This window comes from Aquarana catesbeiana, linkage group LG01, assembly GCF_042186555.1.
Source record: "Aquarana catesbeiana isolate 2022-GZ linkage group LG01, ASM4218655v1, whole genome shotgun sequence".
NCBI classification, from domain to species: Eukaryota; Metazoa; Chordata; class Amphibia; order Anura; family Ranidae; genus Aquarana; species Aquarana catesbeiana.
The window spans coordinates 520,373,571-520,396,524 of record NC_133324.1 but is presented as its reverse complement, the minus strand read 5'-3'; the positions used below and the strand labels follow the sequence as shown (position 1 = coordinate 520,396,524).

The 22,954-nt window shown below is 41.8% G+C and overlaps 1 protein-coding gene across 1 annotated transcript in view; it reads right to left on the bottom strand.

The window, feature by feature from the left end:
• The window catches only part of GRIN3B (glutamate ionotropic receptor NMDA type subunit 3B), a 204,889-nt gene that overhangs the window by 122,288 nt on the left and 59,647 nt on the right, over positions 1 to 22,954 (bottom strand). Inside the window, exon 3 of the mRNA XM_073594110.1 lies at positions 18,793 to 19,840. Within this exon, the coding sequence (XP_073450211.1) occupies positions 18,793 to 19,840 (1,048 nt within the window). The remainder of the gene's footprint in view (positions 1 to 18,792; positions 19,841 to 22,954) is intronic.

The following is a 22,954-nucleotide window of genomic DNA, read 5'->3' as shown; positions in this document are numbered from 1 at the left end:
TAAGAATGAGATCTGGCACAGTGGTACCTTCATGGAGATGTCTCCATTCGTTCAGGGCTAAAATAATCACCAACAGCTCTCTGTCACCAATCTCGTAATTGCTCTCCGCAGGTGACAATTTCTTGGAAAAGTAGCCACAAGGATGCATAGCACTCTCAGAGGTAGGACGTTGAGACAGAAGGGCACCAACACCAGTCTCAGAAGCATCAACATCAAGGATAAAAGGTAACGTAGGATCAGGATGTGCCAACACAGGAGCAGAAACAAAGGCAGCCTTGAGACTCTCAAAGGCCCTAATGGACTCCGGAGACCAAATCTGTGGGTTACCATCCTCTCTGGTCATATCAGTCAGGGGCTTGACCAGAGACAAGAAGTTACAAGTAAACTTCCGATAATAGTTGGCAAAGCCCAGGAAACGCTGCAGAGGACATAAACCCACGGGTCTGGGCCACTGTAGGACTGCCGAAAGTTTCTCTGGGTCCATCGAAAAACCAGCAGTGGAAATGACATAGCCCAAGAATTTAACCTGTTCACGATGGAACTTGCACTTCTCCAGTTTACAATAGAGATTGTACTCTCTTAGTTTCTGAAGCACACAACAGACATTTGTGTGGTGGCTCTCCAGGGACTTGGAAAATATGAGGATATCGAGATATACCACCACACATAACTGCAACAAATCTCGGAGGACATCATTAATAAATTCCTGGAAAACTGCCAGGGCATTACAAAGGCCAAAAGGCATTACGAGGTACTCATAATGGCCTGTTCTGGTATTAAATACAGTTTTCCACTCGTCGCCCTCCTTAATCCTCATGAGATTGTATGCCCCTCTCAAATCAAGCTTTGTGAAAACAGTTGCTCCCTTGAGGCGGTCAAATAACTCTGTAATCAACGGAATCGAATTCGGATAGGCATTCTTAATCGTGAAACGATTGAGACCCCTATAATCAATACAAAGTCTCAGTTCACCACTTCTATTCTTCACAAAGAAGAAACCAGCATTGGCAGGAGACGAGGATTTGCGGATGAAACCTTGAGAAAGTGCATCTACAACATACTCCTCCATGGCCTTATCCTCCAAGATCGACAAAGGGTAAGTCCGGCCACGAGATGGTATGGCACCAGGTTGAAGGTAAATGAACAATCATACGGCTGGTGTGGAGGCAAACTACCGGCTTGACCTTTGTCAAATACATCGCTAAAATCGCGCTAATCCTCCGGCAGGGAGGAGAGTGAAGAGGTGGAAAGGACCCTGGCTACCTTCTGGAAGCGTGTCTCACTGCATTGTGGTGACCATGAGAGAACCTCAGCACGGAGCCAATTTAAAAGAGGGGTTGTGCCTCTGTAACCAAGGATAACCAATAACCAGTGGAAACTTAGGTGAGGAAATAACTTGGAATTGGATTACCTCATGGTGAAAAGCCCCTATGGCCATGGACAATGGAACCGTCTCATGAGTCACATGAGCAGACTTTAGAGGTCTCCTGTCAAGAGCCCCAATGGCAAGTGAAGTGTCACACAGCTGCAGCGGAATTGAGTGCTTCGATACAAAGGCAGCATCAATTAACAGGACCTCAAATATCAGGGTGCCTTGACGAGGCTCTGTGGCTTACGCATGCATTTGCAAATGCGTGCGGACTAAACCCCTGTTTTTAACGCGTACTGTTAGACAGGTTAATTTGGTTGTCTGCGAGTTGGTGGTAAGTAGGCTTTGGTTTTTTCCCTGGGCATTCCCCAGGCTTTGTTAGCATCAATGAACAGGCCTGCAGCCCCAGAGTCGATTAGAGCCTATATCTCGATGGAGGACTCAGCCCAAGAAAGGAAAGACCGAAACCAGGGGCTTATCCTTCTGGATAACTAGGGACAAAACAACGCCACCTAAGGTCTGTCCGTGACAGGACCTCAAGGTATGGGCGTTCCCTGGATGGGTAGGACAGGACTTGAAAAAGTGACCTCCCTGTCCACAGTAAAGGCACAATCTCTCCCTCCTCCTCCTAAAGGTTCTCTCATACGCAGAGAGACGCGTGAAGCCCAAGTGCATGGGTTCATCTTCACTGACCAACTCGGTACCAGGAGGCATGGGAGGTGAGGGAGGCACGGGTGAGACTACAAAGCTCGGAGGCAAATGTACAGGAGGCTTCCACAAGAGCTCCATAAAAGAGAGTCTTTCTCTGAGTCTGGAGTCAATGAGGATGGCAAACGTGATCAACTTCTCTAGCTCAGTGGGTATATCTTGGGCTGCTATCAAATCCTTGATGGAATCCGAGAGACCATGAGAAAAAGCAGCCACGGGGGGCCTCATTGTTCCAGGCAACCTCTGCTGCCAGAGTACGGAATTCAATGTCGTAGTCGGCAACAGTTTTTGTACTCTGATGGACAGGAGGCACTTGGTAGCAGAAGCGGAGCGTGCGGGAACGTCAAATACACTTTTAAAGAAGGCCACAAACTCAGGGTAACTCAAGACAACAGGTTTTTGTGTCTCCCATAGAGGGTTTGCCCAGGCCAAGGCTCTCTCAGAAAGCAAAGATATCACAAAACCTACTTTGCTTCTGACTATCGGAACGGATAGTCAGCCAAGCCAGAAGTCAGGGATCAAAGTAGTGGAAGGGCAAGCAGGATCTGGAGCCAGAAGCCAGAAGCAAAGCCAGTCTTTAAACAGGAATGCAGGAGATAGTTTCTTCTGATGTGACCAAGGCGAAGGCAGAGCTCCTCTAGACTGGATGGCTTAAGTAGGCAGGACTGACGAGCAGGATCATCAACAGCTGAGTAACTGTGGAGAGAGTTGGGAGCTGGCAATTAACCGACAGCTGAGTGGCCAGCTCATAGAAGGAAGGGCTGAGCCCAGCCCTGACACTTCGCCTTGGTCAACATCACAGAGACTATCTACTGCATTCCTATTAAAGACTTGCTTGGCTGACATTCCATCTGGCTCCAGATTCTGCTTGCTGTTCCACTACGCACAACTCTGGCTTCCTGACTTTCTGGCTTGTCCAACTATCCGTTCCGGTTACCGAACTTTGGCTATGTTTAGACTATGTTTGTTCTATTTACTTTTATTATTAAACAAGTGCGATTTAACTGTACTTCTGTCTCGGTCTGATTCATGGTTTCTGACAGTAGGCGAAGGCCATGAATTCAGAAGATGCAGTCAATCCACTTGTTGGTAATATTTTTTCCAGATTGGATTTAATATCAAGGATGAGAGAGCAACCCGAGATATACCCACTGAGCTGGAGAAGTTGCTCACATTTGCCATCCTAATCGACTACAGTCTCAGAGAAAGTCTCTCTTTTAAGGAGCGCTTGTGGAAGCCTCCTATACTTTTGTCTCCGAGCTTTGCAGTCCCACCCTTGCCTCCCTCACCTCCCATGCCTCCTGGTACTGAGTCGGTCAGTGAAGGTGAACCCATGCACCTGGGCTTCACGTGTCTCTCTGCGGATGAGAGAACCCTTAGGAGGAGGGAGAGATTGTGCCTTTATTGTGGCCAGGCAGGTCACTTTGAAGTCTTGTTCTACCCATCCAGGGAACGCCCGAACCTTGAGGTCCTGTCATGGACAGACCTTAGATGGCTCTGTTTCGTCCCCAGTTATCCAGAAGGATAAGCCCCTGGTTTCGGTTACCGTTTCTTGGGCTGAGTCGTCCATCGCGATACAGGCTCTAATCGACTCTGGGGCTGCAGGCCTGTTCATTGATGCTGCCTTTGTATCGAAGCACTCGATTCTGCTGCAGCTGCGTGACACTCCACTTGCCATTGAGGCTCTTGACGGGAGACCTCTACAGCCTGCCCATATGACTCATGAGACTGTTCCGTTGTCCGTGGTCGTAGGGGCTCTTCACCATGACATAATCCAATTCCAAGTTATTTCCTCACCTTAGATTTCGCTGGTTATTGGTTATCCTTGGTTACAGAGGCACCAAGACATGCTTCCTGAAGGTATCCAAGGTCCTGTGCACCTCTTCACTCTCCTCCCTGCTGGAGGAGTACTGCGATTCTAGTGATGTCTTTGACAAAGGTCAAGCCGGTAGTTTGCCTCCATACCGGTCATATGATTGCGCAATTGATCTTCACCCCCTCGTGGCCGGGCTTACCCTTTGTCGGTCTTGGAGGATAAGGCCATGGAGGAGTATGTTGCAGACGCACTTTCTCGAGGTTTCATCCACAAAGCCTCGTCTCCTGTTGGTGCTGGTTTCTTCTTTGTGAAGAAGAAGAGTGGTGAACTGAGACCTTGTATTGATTATAGGGAGTTTCAATCATTTCACGATTAAGAATGCTTACCCGATTCCGTTGATTACGGAGTTATTTGACCGCCTCAAGGGAGCTATGGTTTTCACAAAGCTTGATTTGAGAGGGGCATACAATCTCACAAGGATAATGAGGGCGACGAGTGGAAAACTCCGTTTAATACCAGAACAGGTCATTATGAGTACCTCGTAATGCCTTTTGGCCTTTGTAACGCCAGTTTTCCAGGAATTTATTAACGTTGTCCCAAAATGATGATTTGTTGCAGTTATGTGTGGTGATTAATCTTGACGATATCCTCATATTTTCTAAGTTCCTGGAGAGCCACCACACAGATGTCTGCCATGTGCTTCAGAAACTAAGAGAAAACAATCTCTATTGTAAACTGGAGAAGTGCGAATTCCATCGTGAACAGGTTACATTCCTTGCTTATGTCATTTCCACTGCTGGTTTTTTGATGGACCCAGAGAAACTTTCAGCAGTCCTACAGTGGCCCAGACCTGTGGGTTTACATCCTCTGAAGAGTTTTCTTGGCTTTGCCAACTAATATAAGAAGTTTATTTGTAACTTCTCGTTTCTGGTCAAGCCCCTGACTGATATGACCAGAAAGGACGGTAACCTAAAGAGTTGGTCTCCAGAGTCCATTAAGGCCTTTGAGAGTCTCAATGCTGCCTTTGTTTATGCTCCTGTGTTGGCAAATTCTGATTCTACGTTACCTTTTATCCTTGAGGTTGATGCTTCTGAGACTGGAGTTGGCGCCCTTCTGTCTCAACATCCTACCTCTGAGAGCGCTATGCATCCTTGTGGCTACTTTTCCAAGAAATTGATACCTGCGGAGTGCAATTATGAGATTGGTGACAGAGAGCTGTTAGCGATCATTTTAGCCCAGAAAGAATGGGGACATCTCCTCGAAGGTACCACTGTGCCGGTTCTCATTCTTAGTGAGCATAAGAATCTCACATTTTTGTCTGAGGGTAAACACCTCTCTCCTAGAAGGGTGTGATGTGCTCTTTTCTTGTCAAGTTTCAATTACATTGTTTCATTCTTACCCAGTACTAAGAATGTAAGGGCTGATGCTTTGTCATAACAATTTTCCTCCAATTCCAAGATGGAGTGGGTTCCTGTTTCCGTGATTCCTCCTGATCGTATTCTGGCTACAGTTCGCACCAGTCTCACTTCTCCTTTGGGTGACAAAATTCTTGCTGCTCAGGTCCATGCTCCTCCTGAGAAACCTTGCGGCCGCTGCTTTGTCCCAGAGAGTCTCCATACTGTTGTGCTCCAGACTTACCATTCTCCCAAGGCTGCTGGCCATGCTGGGAAGAATCTACTCTTTTGGGCCATTTCCCAACAATTCTGGAGGAATCCACCAGCCTGAAAAATTTACTAAATTAACCACCAGCTGTTTCGTCCTTAGGACGGGATACCTGCCCTATTAAAGCAAAGAACTATATGTGAAAATAAAACTGAACGCTAGCTAAGGGAAGGGTCAACCACAGCTTTATGATGAAATTAATTAGACTTTATTGATGAAAAAGATGCTCACCCAATAATAGGGAAATATAAAAGGCAACATTATGTTCTATATAGCAGTGTGTTTCAGTGTATAGTTTCTGCCACTGATGTCAGCCAGAGAGAGCCGGCCGGTCACGCGTTTGCGGGGAACCGCTGTGAAATCCGGAAATCGTTTGATCTATGGAGCAGTGGATGTGTATGCTCGCATGCTGACCCCCATGATAGTGGGTTAGAGGCTCTGTCAGGCCAAACACGAGAGTGAGAGGCCTTAATAGCTGGTGAGTTTGAATTTCAGAAGGGAGTGGAATCACGTCACAGAGGTGTGGTGGATGGTTTGAGACGCAGCTGAGCAGTTTTTGGAGTCACCTTCACTTCTGTTGGACTTTTCTTTTGGACTTTCTATATTTTTTGTTTCACGATTTATTGGGACTATTCAGTACACATTTTTTGGTTGCTGCATTTTTCTTTTCAGTATTCATAGAGTTTTTTTGGATATATATATCTGGTACCATTCTCACAGGGTGATTTGTATATATACATTAATTAATTTTGTTTGCAGTTCATTAGCTCAGATATATAATTTAATTTTGGGCAATAATATTTATTTTCCTGATTTAGTAGTAATTGATTCATTAGAGTGTATCATCTAGTACACATCCATACCCAGTTCACTGGCTGTATAGGAGTGTTCTACATTTCCCCACCACCTGGGGATCAGCGACACTATTCATCTTTAATTTTCCCTTGGTGAATTCAGTATTTATATTTTTTCAAAACAGCATTAAATTGATAAATTGTCAACGGGTCACCGTTTGTATGAAAAAGGAATTGTTTATCAAGAGGTGGTCGTAGCGCTAAATAATTTTGAGTCAGAGACACTGCACATATGGACACATCCATATACTTGTGGACAGTACTCCAACGACCACGACCAAATTGATCATTTTTACTCTTGCATAACAACATACGAAGCACCCCGGAATGGAGACTCACAGAAGACATCAGAAGACCCAAACTAGTTGATCGATTAGGAGGAAGAAGTTCAGAGATCCTGAAAGCTCCATAGAAACACAAACAAAAAGAAAGTTTAAACAATAACGCTTCAAAAGGCGAAAAACACACTATCTCAGTAGATGAGCATAGTTTACCCAATAGATCACTTGTGATAGGTAATCTCTGATCCGGCAATCTGTGTTTTTTATAATAGCCCTTCAATGCCAATTTAACGGGAAAAAATTCAGAGCAAGAAGTACCACCATGTAAATTTCTAAAAAAGGACACTCCTGCTAATGTCTTCACAATAAAAGAATAAGAGTATTGTCTTGCCATTAAAAAATTCAAAAAAGATAAAACGAAATCTTCAGTAATGCAGTCATTAGACATATTGCAATGTTGCAGAAAAGAACACCACATTTTCCACGCGGCTTCATAACATGTCCACGTGGATGGAGCCAAAGAATTTTTGATAGCATTTCGCACCGGAATCAGATCAGCGTCCACAAATGAGGAGGACATGACTCTCCGATCTTATCTGCATCCGGAACCAATTCCCGAAATCTGCCTATCTGTTGGCGAGACAATGAGTCAGCAATAACATTATGAACTCCTGGAACATATTTTGCTTTTAACCATATATTCAATTCTAAACACTGAAACACTAAATAACAAAGAATAGAAATAACTGGAAGTGATTTAGAAACCAAACAATTTATTGCAAAAACAACCCCTTTATTATCTGAATGTAAAAGTATCCTCTTATTCTTACACTGTACACCCCATAATTCAAGAGCTACGATAACAAGAAACAACTCAAGAAGAACAATATTATTAACAAAACCTTTATCAATCCAAAAAGAATGCCATCTATCAGCCGGCCATCTACCTTGCCAAAAGGCCCCATATCCGCAAGCCCCAGAAGCATCCATATAAAGGTGAAGAGCAGAGGCAATACAAAAAAGGTGTCTGCCACAAAGAGCATCCATTAAAAGAAATAAAAAATTTGTGCCAAACCAACAAATCGGCACGAATGTCAGATGTGATTCTAATAAAATGTTTAGGAGATTTAATACCTGAAATAGCCCTATAAAGGCATTTTGAGAATATTCTTCCCATTACTCTAGCAGCAAAAGCCAATAAACCTAACAAAGACTGAATCGTTTTCAATTGAACTTTCTGTTTAGTTAAAATAAAATCCAACAACATCCTGGTCTTTACAATTTTTTCCATAGGGAGACGAAATTCCATGGCCACAGTGTCAATTTGCACACCCAGAAAGTCCAAACATGTGGTTGGGCAAACAGATTTCTCAGGAGCCAAAGGTACCCCGAATAAATGACAAATCATCTTAAATTCAGTGAAAATAAATAAACAATCTAAAGTATCCTCTTTACCTATGAAAAAAAAATCATCCAAATAATGAATACAATTAGAAGAACCCGAACGATAACAAACTACCCATTCTAGAAAAGTAGAAAAAAGTTCAAAATAATAACAGGAGATAGAACAACCCATGGGCAAACACTTAACAAATAAATATTTGTTATCAAAAACAAAACCTAAAGAATTGAACGCAGACGGACGTATAGGCAAAAGACGGAAAGCTGATTTTATGTCAGCTTTTGCCAACAGCTCTGATTTTAATCAAAGAATCCTCAAATGAAGAATTAGTCACAGAACACAAATTGGAATCAATTTCATCATTCAAAGAAAAACCATCAGGGAAAGATAAATGATGTATAATACGGAAAGAACCATGTTCTTTTTTTGGAATAACCCCCAAAGGAGAGACCCTAAAATTAGAAAATGGTGGACGATCAAAGGGGCCAGCAATCCTCCCTTCTTCAAGTTCCTTATTAATTTTAACCCTTATTAATCTTTATGTAAAGCAACTGAAGTCAAATTCTGAAAAACAACGCAACCAACACCTGAAAAAGAAGGTAAAATAAAACCAAAATGGAAACCATCTATTAACATGTCCGCTTTCTTGCGATCTGGGTACAGCAGAAGCCATGGTAACATGTTTACCAATATCACTGGAGTTACCACTTTTAAGAAATGTGTCCCTTAAAGCAGAAATAGTATACTGATTCTACTTTTTAAAGCAACGAACAGCTGGGTGCGGCCCTGTACAATGAGCACATGCTTGCATCTACAATTATTAAACCATTTACAATGAGCCTCGTTAAAATTAAACACAATCCTTTACGAAAAGGTCCAGCAATAGGCGTAAGTGGTTTAACAGCTTGTTTCTGTGGCAACAATAGATTTAGCCAAAGGCCAACATCTTTCATACCCCATTTTAGCGATTTATGTACAGAAGGCTTTTGCCGAAAAGACTCATCGTAAAAGAACCAGGACATACCTGGAAAATTCTTGTATGCCTCCAAAATGATCTCTACATGTTGGAATAGACCACTGCACAATTCAGGATGTTTTTCACCCATAATACTAGCATATATGCTAAATGCTTGCAACCAATTGATGAAATTATGAGGACCAGACCTTCGCCATTCATCCTCAAATTTTTCACCATCTTTTTTTTTTATTTTAAGCCTATTGTCTTTTACAGAAGGCAATAAGGAAAGTAAATTAACATAGTCTCCTTTCCATATCTTTTCTTTTATGGCAATATTTAAATGTAAACCTAACAATGACAATTCGCAAGAAAGAACTTCTTTCATACACGATTCAGGTATAAGAGACACCGTCGTAGGAGAAGGATCAGCAGACAGCAGGAGCCGACAAAGCAATATTTTGTATTACAAGAGAATCTACAGTAGTATGCATATTATCTCTTCACACAGAGGTTAATCCAGCTTGTGGAGTAGAATGAGGTAACACAGAAGCAGGTAACAATTTTGACAACAATTTAGACATAGACAAAGCAAAGTCTTGTAAAAGTGAGGCATCTAAAGACTCACCTCTGGACATTTGCAAATTAGACTGTGCAGCTTGAACAAGGCCTTGTGGAACCACATCAGCAGCCGTGGAATTAGCAGCCACAGTAACTTGGGTATTGCTAGTTTTCATAGCGACAACATCAACAGCAGGCACATCCACAAATAATTCTCCAGCAACTGAGGAGTTAATTCCTAAGGTATTACCTTCTGAGCAGTGAGCAATGTTATAAGGCAATTTGACATTCAAAAGACGTTTTCTACTTTTTTTCTTGAGACATGTCTTATTTACTTCTCCTGCAGAATCCTGTGGCCTCAAAGGGGATTCAAATTTTTGCGGGCGCTTACAGATTCTTCTCTTCAAAACCGCAGGCCGTATTGCGCATGCGCTGTCTTTTGCGACCGGAGAGTAGCCGAGACCATCCCGAACAGCTCCGAATGAGGGATCTTGCATCACAGGGTCAATGGGCGGTCCCCAACGGGAGGAAGAGGCAGTCGCAACAGGAGGAAGATCCCGAGGAACCATAGGGGCGACATCCACCATAGGATCGTGGTAGAAATGAGGACGTGGAGAAGCCGAAGGAGCTGAATGTGGAGCCCTGTAAGCCGAGGATGAAGGGGGAGGCATAGACAAACATGACCGAAGCCACTGTTCTCCATCGTCGGATCTGGCCCGCTCCATCATCTGGCGCAGAAATGATTCCATGGCACGACTGCAGATGTGCTTCTTTCTCTTGATCCTGCTGACTGCACTGTTATGACACATTTTTCTTTCTTTTATAGGTCTTTACTCGTGCCAGGACCGTTACAGACATCTTAAGCCAATCAAAGGTAAGTACACATAACTGACACAAACTGGTTTAAACAGTAATATTTTACTGTCTACCAGCATCCCATATGTGATGGGTGGGGACATTTCTTGCCCCTCCCACCACTTTTATTATGCCCGTCCCTACGAGTGAAGAGCCTACGAGTAAAGAGAATTTTTTGGGCCTCACATTCTGTATGGGATTAACCCAAAAAAATTAATTACGTTCATATTGGTCAACCCATCCCATCCACCACATGCCGATCTTCTCCGCAGTAATGCCCAGAACCAGATATCTCATGATTATGAGGTTCCTACACTATAATGACAATACCCAGTGCCCTCCCCGAAATGACTCAAATTATGATAGGCTTTATAAAATTCGGCCACTACTAAGTTATTTTTCTGAAACTTTCCCTCAGTTGTTTACCCCAGACCAACACATATGCGCGGATGAGTCACTTATCAAATTTACTGGCAGGCTGGGAATCAAGCAATTTATTCCCAGCAAAAGGGCCCGCTAAGGGGTGAAGGTGTATAAATGATGTGACCGAGCCACAGGGTGTACATATGCCTTCATGGTATATGAAGGGAAGGACACCCAGCTGCATCCCTCTAATTGCCCAGACTACATAGGATCAAGTGGGAAAGTCATTTGGGAACTCATATACCCATTCCTGGAGAAAAGCTACCACCTGTATGTAGACAAGTTCTATACGAGTTTGCCCCTGTTTCGCAACCTTCTCAGGAAGAACACTCCAGCATGTGGCACCATAAGAAAGAACAGGAAGGGCTTTCCTTAAAGGCTCGTCAACAAGAAGTTAAGAAGAGGGGAGACGGCGAGTCTGCGTAATGAGGAAATTCTGGCTGTACAGTGGAGGGGCAGAAGGAATATCTACATGCTGTCTTCAATCCACAATAATACTTACGTGGAGATCCCCTGAAGGAATGGCCCAATCCAAAAGCCAACATGTATCCATGAATACAATTTGTTCATGAGGGGGAGTCAACTTCAACAACCAAATGCTCGAACCCTACCTTGCCACAAGACGAACATTCCATTGGTATAAAAAAGTATCAATTTATTTGTTTCATTTGGCCATATACAACTCCTATATAATCTACCGCAAGCCCCCAACCCTTCCTTGGCTACCAGGAGGAAATCATCACTGCCCTTATATTTCTGAAAGCCCACCAGAAAACATTTGATCCAATGTGATTAGCAGACTCTCTAAACGCCACTTTCCCAACAGGACAAAAACGTCAGAAAAAAGTGCTCAACAGGAGGAGTTAGAAGAGACACCACTTATTATTGTCCCCAGTGTCCATCCCAACCAGCCCTCTGCATAGGTGACTGTTTCCACCTTTACCATACTTCACTAAATTATTAGTGAAGTATGGTAAACATAATCCTCAGTTCCTGCCATTTACCTTCACACACCTTATGCCACTGCTTGCTCTTAAACTGACCCTCTCTTGTTATTTGACCACGCCTTTGCCTGACGCTTTTGTACCTACCTCTGCCTGATCTGGAACTGACCCTGGACTGTTTGACCATGTTTTTTTGCCTGCCTCTTGTACTGATCTTGTACCCTGCTACTGGGCTAGTGGGATTCATAACACAGGGGTCTCACATATGTGAGGGGCTCCAGAATTGTTTTTCTGAATGAAGAAAATATTTTTTTTTGTTTTCTCATTGCTAGATTAGAGTTTGGAGTCTCCAAGGCTTCAAAGAGATTTGGGTGGGAGTAGCCTCAACCCCTGTCCCCATTCTGTCCTGAACGAGGCCCTACTTCTGCCTGTAGGACTTCATCATGCCTCTGCCTGTCGCATGAACTGACCACACCACATGGACCATGTTCCTGCCTACTACCAGGACCAATATTTTGGCTCTTCTGGTGATATCTCTGCCTGCACTGACCCTGGACTGTATATGCACAGTATCCCTGCCTGCTGCCTGTACTGACTATAGATAGTATTCCTGCCTGGACAATTGCATTTGCTGTTGCTGACCAAGCCCCTGCCTGCTGCCTGGACCAGTGCTATCCTCCTGTGGACAACTGCACTACTAAAACCACAGGTAATCTTTTGTTTACCCTTTGCTCAGCATAATGTATTTTGGGGTGTAATTCTTTGTATGTGCATGCTAAGCGTCCCTAGAACACCTGTTCCTTGCATGTTGGCCCTCTGTATGTGGCCAGGCTATGTAAAAGTCCCACACGTGGTATCTCTATACTCAGGAGGAGTAGCAGAATGTATTTTGGGGTGTCATTTTTGCTATGTACATGCTATGTGTTGGAAATACCTTAGAAATGGACAACTTTGTGTAAAAAAAAAATGCGTTTTAATTTTTTTCCTACCTCTGGAAAAAGATGAACCATTCAAAAGACTTACATTTTTGTAAATATTTTATTATATCTTTTCATGTGACGACACTGAAGAAATGGCACTGGATATTAGTGGAAAGTGGATATTAAAGACCTTGCGCTCCTCCACCTTCCATTTGAGGATGCCCCACAGATGCTAAATAGTGTTTAGGTCTGGAGACCATGGCGAGGTCTGTTCTGAGGGGAACCTGTCCTGTTAAACCGCTGTATGGTCTTGGCCACCATGCTGCAGCTCATTTTCAGGGTCTTGGCAATCTTCTTATAGCCTAGGCCATCTTTATGTAGAGCAACAATTCTTTTTTTCAGATCCTTAGAGAGTTTGCCATGAGGTGCCATGTTGAACTTCCAGTGACCAGTAGTAGAGAGTGAGAGCGATAACACCAAATTTAACACACTTGCTCCCTATTCACACCTGAGACCTTGTAACACTAACGAGTCACATGACACCAGGGAGGGAAAATGGCTAATTGGGCCCAATTTGGACATTTTCAGGGGTGTACTCACTTTTGTTGCCAGCGGTTTAGATATTAATGGCTGTGTGTTGATTTATTTTGAGGGGACAGCAAATTTACACTGTTATATAAGCCGTATACTCACTACTTTACATTGTAGCAAAGTGTAATTTCTTCAGTGTTATAACATGAAAAGATATAATAAAGTATATACAAAAATGTGAGGGGTGTACTCACTTTTGTGAGATACTGTATATGTTGGGGTGTTAGCTTTCCAAAATGGGGTCATTTTGTGAGCGTTTCCTTTGTCCTGGTGCTCCAGGGCCTTTAAAAGTGTAATAGGTGGTTGAGACATGAGATGTGTAATTTATGCTCCTAGAATGCCTGAAGGTGCTACTTCAATGTTGGGCTTCTGTATGTTGCCAGGCTGTGTAAAAGTCCCACACATGTGGTATCGCCATACTCAGGAAGAGTAGCAGAATGTATTTTGGGGTGTCATTTTTGCTGCAGTGTCTTGCAAAAGTATTCACCCCCCAGTATTTTTCGTGTTTTGTTGCCTCACTACCTGGAATTAACATGGATTGTTTGAAGATTTACATTATTTAATTTACAGAACATGGCCACAACTTTGAAGATTTTTTTTTTTTATTGTGAAGCAAACAACAAATAGGACAAAATAACAGAAAAAGTCAATGTGCATAACTATTCACCCCCCTAAAGTCAATACTTTGTAGAGCCACCTTTTGCGGCTATCACAGCTCCAAGTCACTTTGGATAAATCTCTATGAGCTCGCCACATCTTACCCCTGGGATTTTTGCCCATTCCTACTTGCAAAACTGCTCCAGCTCCTTCAAGTTGGATGGTTTGCGCTTGGGAACAGCAATATTTAAGTCTGACCACAGATTTTCTATTGGATTGAGGTCTGGGCTTTGACTAGGCTATTCCAACACATTTACATGTTTCCCCTTAAACCACTCAAGTGTTGCTTTAGCAGTGTGTTTGGGGTCATTGTCCTGCTGGAAGGTGAACCTCTGTCCTAGCCTCAAATCACACACAGAGTGGTACAAGTTTTTCTCAAGAATATCCCTATATTTAGCACATCCATCTTTTCCTCAACTCTGACCAGTTTCCCAGTCCTGACTGCTGAAAACATCCCACAACATGATGCTGCCACCACCATGTTTCACTGTGGGGATGGTGTTCTTTGGGTGATGTGATGTGTTGGGTTTGTGCCAGACATAGCGTTTTCTTTGATAGCCAAAAAGTAACATTTTAGTCTCATCAGACCAGAGCACCTTCCTCCACACATTTTGGGAGTCTCCTACATGCCTTTTCACAAACTCAAAATGTGCCATTTTGTTTTTTTGCTGAAAGTAATGGCTTTATTCTGGCCACTCTGCCATAAAGCCCAACTCTATGGAGCGTACGGCTTATTGTCGTCCTATGTACAGATACTCCAGTCTCTGCCGTGGAACTCTGCAGCTCCTCCGGGGTTACCTTAGTTCTCTGTGCTGCCTCTCTGATTAATGCCCTCTTTGCCCGGTCCGTGAGTTTTGGTGTGCGTCCGTCTCTTGGCAGGTTTGCTGTTGTGCCATGTTCTTTCCATTTGGTTATGATAGATTTGATGGTGCTCCTAGAGATCATTAAAGATTTTGATATTTTTTTATAACCTAACCCTGACTTGTACTTCTCAACAACATTGTCCCTTACTTTTTTGGAGAGTTCCTTGGTTTTCATGGCAGTGTTTGGTTAGTGGTGCCTCTTGCTTAGGTGTTGCAGCCTCTGGGGCCTTTCAAAAAGTTGTGCATATGTAATGACAGATCATGTGACACTTAGATTGCACACAGGTGGACATCATTTCACTAATTATGTGACTTCTGAAGGTAATTGATTGCACCAGAGCTTTTTATGGGCTTCATAACAAAGGGGGTGAATACATACACACATGCCAATTATCATTTTTTTATTTCTAAAAAATAGTTTTATGTATATATTTTTCTAATTTTACTTCACCAACTTAGACTATTGTGTTCTGACTCATCACATATAATTCAGATTAAAAAAAACATTGAACTAAAGGCTGTAATGTAATAAAAAAAGGTAAAAAGCCAAGGGGGTGAATACTTTTGCAAGGCACTGTATGTACATGCTATGTATTGGAAATATCTTAAAAATGGACAACTTTGTGTAAAGAAAAATGTGTTTTCATTTTTTTTCCACATTTTCCAAAAACTTCTGGAAAAAAATGAACCGTTCAAAAGACTCGTTATGCCTCATAGATTATAGGTTGGGGTGTTAGCTGTACAAAATTGGGTCATTTTGTGGGCAATTCCATTGTCCTGGTGCTCCAGGGCCTTCAAAAGTGTAATAAGGTAATCAACAAGTTAGATGTGTAATTTATGCTCCTAGAACACCTGATGGTGCTCCCTGCATGTTGGGCCTCTCTATATTGGCTAGGCCATGAAAAATTCCCACACATGTGGTATCGCCATACTCAGGAGGAGTAGCAGAATGTGTTTTGGGGTGTCATTTGTTGTATGCACATGCCATGTGAGAGAAATAACCTATTACAATGACAATTTTGTGAAAAAAAAATCTTAAAATTGCAAAGAATTGTGGGAAAAATGACAACTTCAAAATGGCAAACCATGGTTGCTAATATTTGTATTTTTTATAGTATTTTTTCTTTGTTGTGAACATTTTAGGAAATGTATAAATACTAACTGCTTTATGTACTATGAAGACACTCTGTATGCTTAGTACAGGTGTAGGTGATGGAACTTGCAAGTGGACCAGAGTCATGTTGCCTGGGGATCCCTCATTGCTACATTACTCGATGAATAGATTGTTGGTTTCCATGACAGTTTTGCATTTCTTGGGGGATTTAGAACAAGCAAAATGTGTCTGAAACAATAAGGTCATGTTTTGTAAAGACTCGTTGTGACACTGCTGAAAGTAATGTTTCTAGGGAGGTGAGCCCTGAGAGAGAGAGAGAAAAAAAGGGACAGACACAGATCCGACTCCAAATATCAAAATAGCAAAAAAAGAAAAAGGAAGAGCTTCAAGTATTGCCTTTGAGTTCAATCAAAATACATATATACAAAAACAATCAAAAAAGAGAACAGAAAAACATTTAAATTAAATCAAAAAGTAGTAGAAATTTTAGTTTTTTGATTATCTCCTGGAACCTGCCAGGAAACAAAACCTCTAAAACCATTTAACATACACAACAACATTAGCCATACATATACTGTATGACTGCTAAACATCAAATGGAATGAATATACAATCGCCTCTCAATTTTGAATTGTTGATGCCAACAATGGATATAAAACTAAATGAGGTGAGTTATATCTCACACGGAGAACCGAAATAGATGAGAAATGGCTGAAAAACATAATCCATATAACCCTTGGTGGTGAATATGATGAATTATAAATCAAAGCAGCCACTGGATTGAAGCCATTTCACCAATTGCCATACAGGTGGAGAATACCTTAGAAGAAACCCACTAGACAAGAAACTCCAGGAAAATAACTTCATAAATGGTCAACAAGGGTTCTAACACCGCAAAATGAAATCAAGGTCCGCATTTAAAGTAATCACCTTCTGGAGACTGAAAACTGTTCAGGCAGTCCTTTAGTAAATTCATGCTGTAGCACAGAGAACTTATTTATTTGCAGGTCTTGCCTTATCTATATGATTGATAACCTTGGAAAGAGATGACCAGACTTCTAAAGTGAATCTTAAGATTATCAAAACCCACTTAGTGCCCAGCCCATGTGCACACATATATACCATCCAACATTACTAAGAGCTCTGTACTCATGTTTAATTTACTACTTTAATACTCCATACACAGTACCTTTCCCTTATATACTGTACAATACACAGCTTCATAGAACACATTAATCTATAGTCTGCACACCAGTAGAGTCAAACAAAAATGCACAAGGGATTGCAGTGATGTTATGATTTTCTGAGGTTGTAAGGCAGAAAGAGAGGCGTTTACATCCAACTTTGAAAAAACTTCCTACAGCCAGAGCAAACATGACCAAATCAGTAGCCTGTCCTAACTTCTGAGCCTCACAGTTTACCTCTCTAGAAGAAACAGGCCCCATATTCTTCCCACACAGAACTGACTAGCTAGAAGAGTAGAGTACAGTATGCATTATAAAATTTTCCTTTAGATTTACCCAGGGGCGGCCCATCCATTTAGGGCGCATGGGCGCCGCCCCCCTATTCATGCCACTGCCCCCCTATCCATGCGTGCGGCCTCTTGCAGGACGCCAGGTGCATGAATTACAATGGCAGGGCTATTTTTTGAAGCACCTGATTAGAGCCAGTAGCTTTAATAGGCTTCAAAATAGTGTGGGCTCTGGACGCAGAGCATTGCGTCCAGAGCCCAACCAGGTGTATTGCATCAGTGAATTAATATTTGCTGTTGTAACACTGATCCTCCTCCCAGCCAATCAGTAGCAGGTCTGAAACCCGCCCGCCAATGCCTGATGCTTGATGCCCACCGATGCCTGCCGATGCCTGTTTCCGGATGCCCACCGCTACCCGATGCCCGCTACCTAGATGAGGTAAGTGACAGAGGACCGACAGCGAGCGGGGGGGTGGGTAATAAAAACACCATCCTCCACTGGATTTACCAAAACATATAATATGAGGTCAGACCTAAACACTTTCAATTTGTATGCAATAAGGCTGGCCCTTGCACTACATAGTTGAAGGCAAATCCAAAGGAAACTGAACAAGAAATTGTATAATGTGTGGCCAGTTTTAGGCCTGTGTTACAGTTGAAATAGATTTCTGGCACCTTACATCAGGAAATGATTATCACTGTTCAAGGGCTGGTCATTAGCTGGTGGTGTGCAAACTGTGGGGTATTAATAGGATCTTTCAGCTTCTCACATTTTTTGAAGATAACAGGGCAGTATGTGGTTATGCATTAAAGATTCATCCTCCCAGGAGACATGCAAGCTGCGAAAGCATGTTCCAAGCTGCAGAGCTGATAATACCTAACTGAGTAAGACACAAAACCTGCACATCATGCCTTACTACCGTCTTCTTCTCTGTAACTAAAACTTCTTTCCTGAGACTGACTTTCCCTCAAGGTCCCACCTTTGTTCTAGGTTCACACCAGATACCATGAATTTTAGATCAATACACCATATTGAATTCTAAAAAGCAACAAACGTTGAATCTAACACAGCCTGCAAGATGATACGACTTTTAGGGCTGTGGCTGGAGACTGGGAGATCTTCAGGAAGAATAAAGGAATCTGGTAGATATCTACCCTCTCCTGAAAATACATGGCAAAAATTATCATAATGAGAAAAAGCAGATCTTAGAGCTATCTGTTAGTCATAAAGCTAGTTAAATGAGGATTTTACATGTCCTAATAAGAAGTAGGCATTATTAGCCCTGAACTACACATACACATATTATATATAACATTATTTCTTATAGTACATATAGGCTACTTACCTTTGGATCATGGATTCCAGTCAAAACCTCAAAGGTCTTCTCTCCTACCATGACTGCAGCAAGGTTTGCAGTGTAACTTGACAAGACAAGTAGGCAGAAAATGGCCCAAAGGTTCATAAGAACTCTGCCTGTGCAACATTTGGGTGTTTTACTTGAGACTGTTCTCCCAAAGAGAATAGCATAACATAAGTTGAGGGCAGAAGAATAAGAGAAGATCTTTACACGGTTGCGTCCATGTGGGGTCATGCCAAAAGGACTTTTCCATTCATAGAATGTGAGAAACAACGCTGTAATATGCAAAGCCACAAATATACCCAACCACATGGACCAGTGTAAGGGCCACATAAAGGCTCCAATAGGAGAAGCAGTGTCTCGCATTCTCACCAGGATACCAAGACTCGTTGAGTAAAAAGGGCTGGTGAAGTCAATAACAGTACTTCGAGCTGAGTTGATGCTAAAAGAGCTGACAGCCATGTGGGCTGCTCCACTCAACAAGTCCCCAACTAATCCTGTCCAGAGATCCCCCTTTCGTGCACCATACTTTCCATCTCCAACAATATACAGTTCAAAATCGAACCCAAGATCTTCAGATAATTTTTCTAATAAGTCAATGCAGTAACCATAACAGCATGTTTTGTATTCCAATGGTACAGAGCCATTTGGGGAGTTAAGTTCTTGAAATAGCAAATCTAAAAAGGCAGAGTTATTAGTCCGAGGATCCAAACACATTTGGCCAGCTGGGCAACTGCCATCAGCATCAACCTCTCGTGTGAAAACAAAAGGATGTTCCACCAGAGTTACCACTCTGAGTTTGGTACGTGGAGTCACTACTGATGCTGGTTCATGTTTTTTAATTCGATTCTGCCACAAACCTTCCTCCACTTCTATTTTACCTTCATGCCAGCCTCCCACAGTAACCCATGTTGGATGCCCTACAGAATCGCGCACAAGGCTCCAAATCTTGTAGTGGTGATCAGTGTGGACCAAATTATTGTCTGTTACATAGATACGTCCTGTTTGTCCAGAGAACGATGTGTTGGATAAATACCTGTAATAAATGGAGACATGTTAAAGCTGCTTATCTTTTTTTCCACCAAGTTAGGCATTTTATAATAATAGCTTGGGAAAAACAATTTTCAATTGGAGTATTGTGAATGGTGCAATAGAATGGTATTGTTTGTATGTAAAGAGAAACAAAATGTACGAGCACAAAAAAAATCATTCATTGGCTGAAAGGGAAAGAAAATGTAATAGGGACAAAAGTCTAACTTGTAAAAAAGCGAATAGAAGCACAGGGGTCAAAACTATGTTAAAAGTTACAGTTAATTGTGTAGGAAAGTAGAGAAGCACCTCTGTTTTTTTTTGGAAAAAATAAATATAAAATAATAATCTATATGATTTTATAGAATGGAAAAGGGAACAAAGTCAGAGGGAGTGATTCACACTTTTTAACTTATCCTACTGTGAATTATACAAAAACAAAATAGAATAGCAAGCATTTATATTGGTTAAGGTCATACATTGATCCACTGCCCAATTATTGTGTACATAACATAAACTCTTGCATATGCAGATTTTTTTTTCATCACTTTTTTTTTTTTGGAAGAAAGTCTACTTTTTTAAGGATGCACATACAATTCAGAGGATCAAGACATTATTTAAAGAAACAAATATATCATGAAACAAACAAGATGTGCTTTAACTGCAGACTTTCAGCTTTAATTTGAGGGTATTGACATCCAAATCAGGTGAAAGGTGTAGGAATTACAACAGTTTGTATATGTGCCTCCCACTTTTTAAGGGACCAAAAGTAATGGAACAGATTAACAATCATCCAACTTTCACTTTTTAATACTTGCTTGTAAATCCTTTGCAGTTAATTACAGCCTGAAGTCTGGAACGCATAGACATCACCAGATGCTGGGTTTCATCCCTGGTGATGCTCTGCCAGGCCTCTACTGCAACTGTCTTCAGTTCCTGCTTGTTCATGGGGCATTTTCCCTTTAGTTTTGTCTTCAGCAAGTGAAATGCATGCTCAATCGGATTCAGGTCAGGTGATTGACTTGGCCATTGCATAACATTCCACTTCTTTCCCTTAAAAAACTCTTTGGTTGCTTTCGCAGTATGCTTCAGGTCATTGTCCATCTGCACTGTGAAGCTCCGTCCAATGAGTTCTGAAGCATTTTGCTGAATATGAGCAGATAATATTGCCCGTAACACTTAAGAATTCATCCTGCTGCTTTTGTCAGCATTCACATCATCAATAAATACAAGAGAACCAGTTCCATTGGCAGCCATACATGCCCACGCCATGACACTACCACCACCATGCTTCACTGATGAGGTGGTATGCTTTGGATCATGAGCAGTTCATTTCCTTCTCCATACTCTTCTCTTCCCATCACTCTGGTTCAAGTTGATCTTGGTCTCATCTGTCCATAGGATGTTGTTCCAGAACTGTGAAGGCTTTTTTAGATGTTGTTTGACAAACTCCTATCTGGTTTTCCTGTTTTTGAGGCTCACCAGTCTGCTCTTGATTGTTGACTTTGACACACATACACCTACCTCCTGGAGAGTGTTCTTGATCTGACCAACTGTTGTGAAGGGTGTTTTCTTCACCAGGGAAAGAATTCGTCGGTCATCCACCACAATTGTTTTCCATGGTCTTCCGGGTCTTTTGGTGTTGCTGAGCTCACCGTTCTTTCTTTTTAAGGATGTTACAAACGGTTGATTTGGCCACACCTAATGTTTTTTCTATCTCTCTGATGGCTTTATTTTGTTTTTTCAGCCTAAAGATGGCTTGCTTTACTGATAGCGACAGCTCTTTGGATCTCATATTGAGAGTTGACAGCAACAGATTCCAAATGCAAATAGCACACTTGAAATTAACTCTGGACCTTTTATCTGCTCCTTGTAAATGGGATACTGAGGGAATAACACACACCTGACCATGGAACAGCTGAGCAGCCAATTGTCCCATTACTTTTGGTCCCTTAAAAAAGTGGGAGGCACATATACAAACTGTTGTTTGTTGTTATGGTGCTGTATAGAGCCAGAAAGATTAGAATTGTGTCGATGTCCCAATATTTATGGACCCGACTGTGTATATATATATATATATATATATATATATATATAAATATAAAGTATCACAAAAAAAACCCTATGGGGTAGTGGTGTTAGGTCTAACTAATGGCTATGAAAAAGAAATAAGAATGATAATTAGCCTCTTCACAGAGGACAGTAAAACAGAAGGGTCTCTATGTTGTAAAAATGCCCAGGGATGCTTGGCACAGGGACCTTTCCCAAAATTGTCTTACATTCAGCATCCTAAAGGTGTACTAAGGTCTGTTCACTGTTGCAATGGGAGAAAATGACATGCCTGCTCTCTTCCCTTCCTATCCTATGTTGTAAACAATATGATGAAGTCACAGGCTGAAGTGAAGTGAAAGTTGAGTGTAGATCTGTACCTCCTCCTACTAGCAAGTCTAATGCCCCTTAGGGGGATACTGAAAAATGGGGGAAATCAGCAGCACACAGTCTCCCAAAAGGAGAAACGGGCAAATACTGCTCAACATGACCCACACCATCCCTATAAACGGAAACCATGATTGCACAAATATTGGAATCCAGATAAACATATAATCATAAACAAACACAATATATGTATAACAAAACAGGGAAACAATATAAAGGACCAAAACATTTTTTTAACTGGGGCCAGGATATTCTATGGCTTTTTAATATGTAACAACTATTTATTAGTATCTCCTCTTTTTTGGCATAGAGATATGGTCAATTGTTAAGAATCTGGCCCCAGCAGGATCATATGATGATAAGCAAAGTGTTGTGCCACTGATGAGTGTAAATCTCCATCTTTTAGACCTTGAATGTGATCGGTTTTGACTACATAACAGGCAGCACATTGACAAAACATTAGGTAGACCATTCCCATCTTAGAGCAGTTCACAAAATACTTACAAAAGTAAAGGTCCCCATTTGGAAGTCTTAATTGTTTGGATGTAGAGACTGATTGCATGTCTTACACCTAAAGCTACCCCTCACTGGACATGTATTAACACACTTATTAAGTCTTAGAATGATTATGTACCTGTGAATATTTTAAATGTTTAGCACACCTAAATGTGATGTCAGGAAGTTT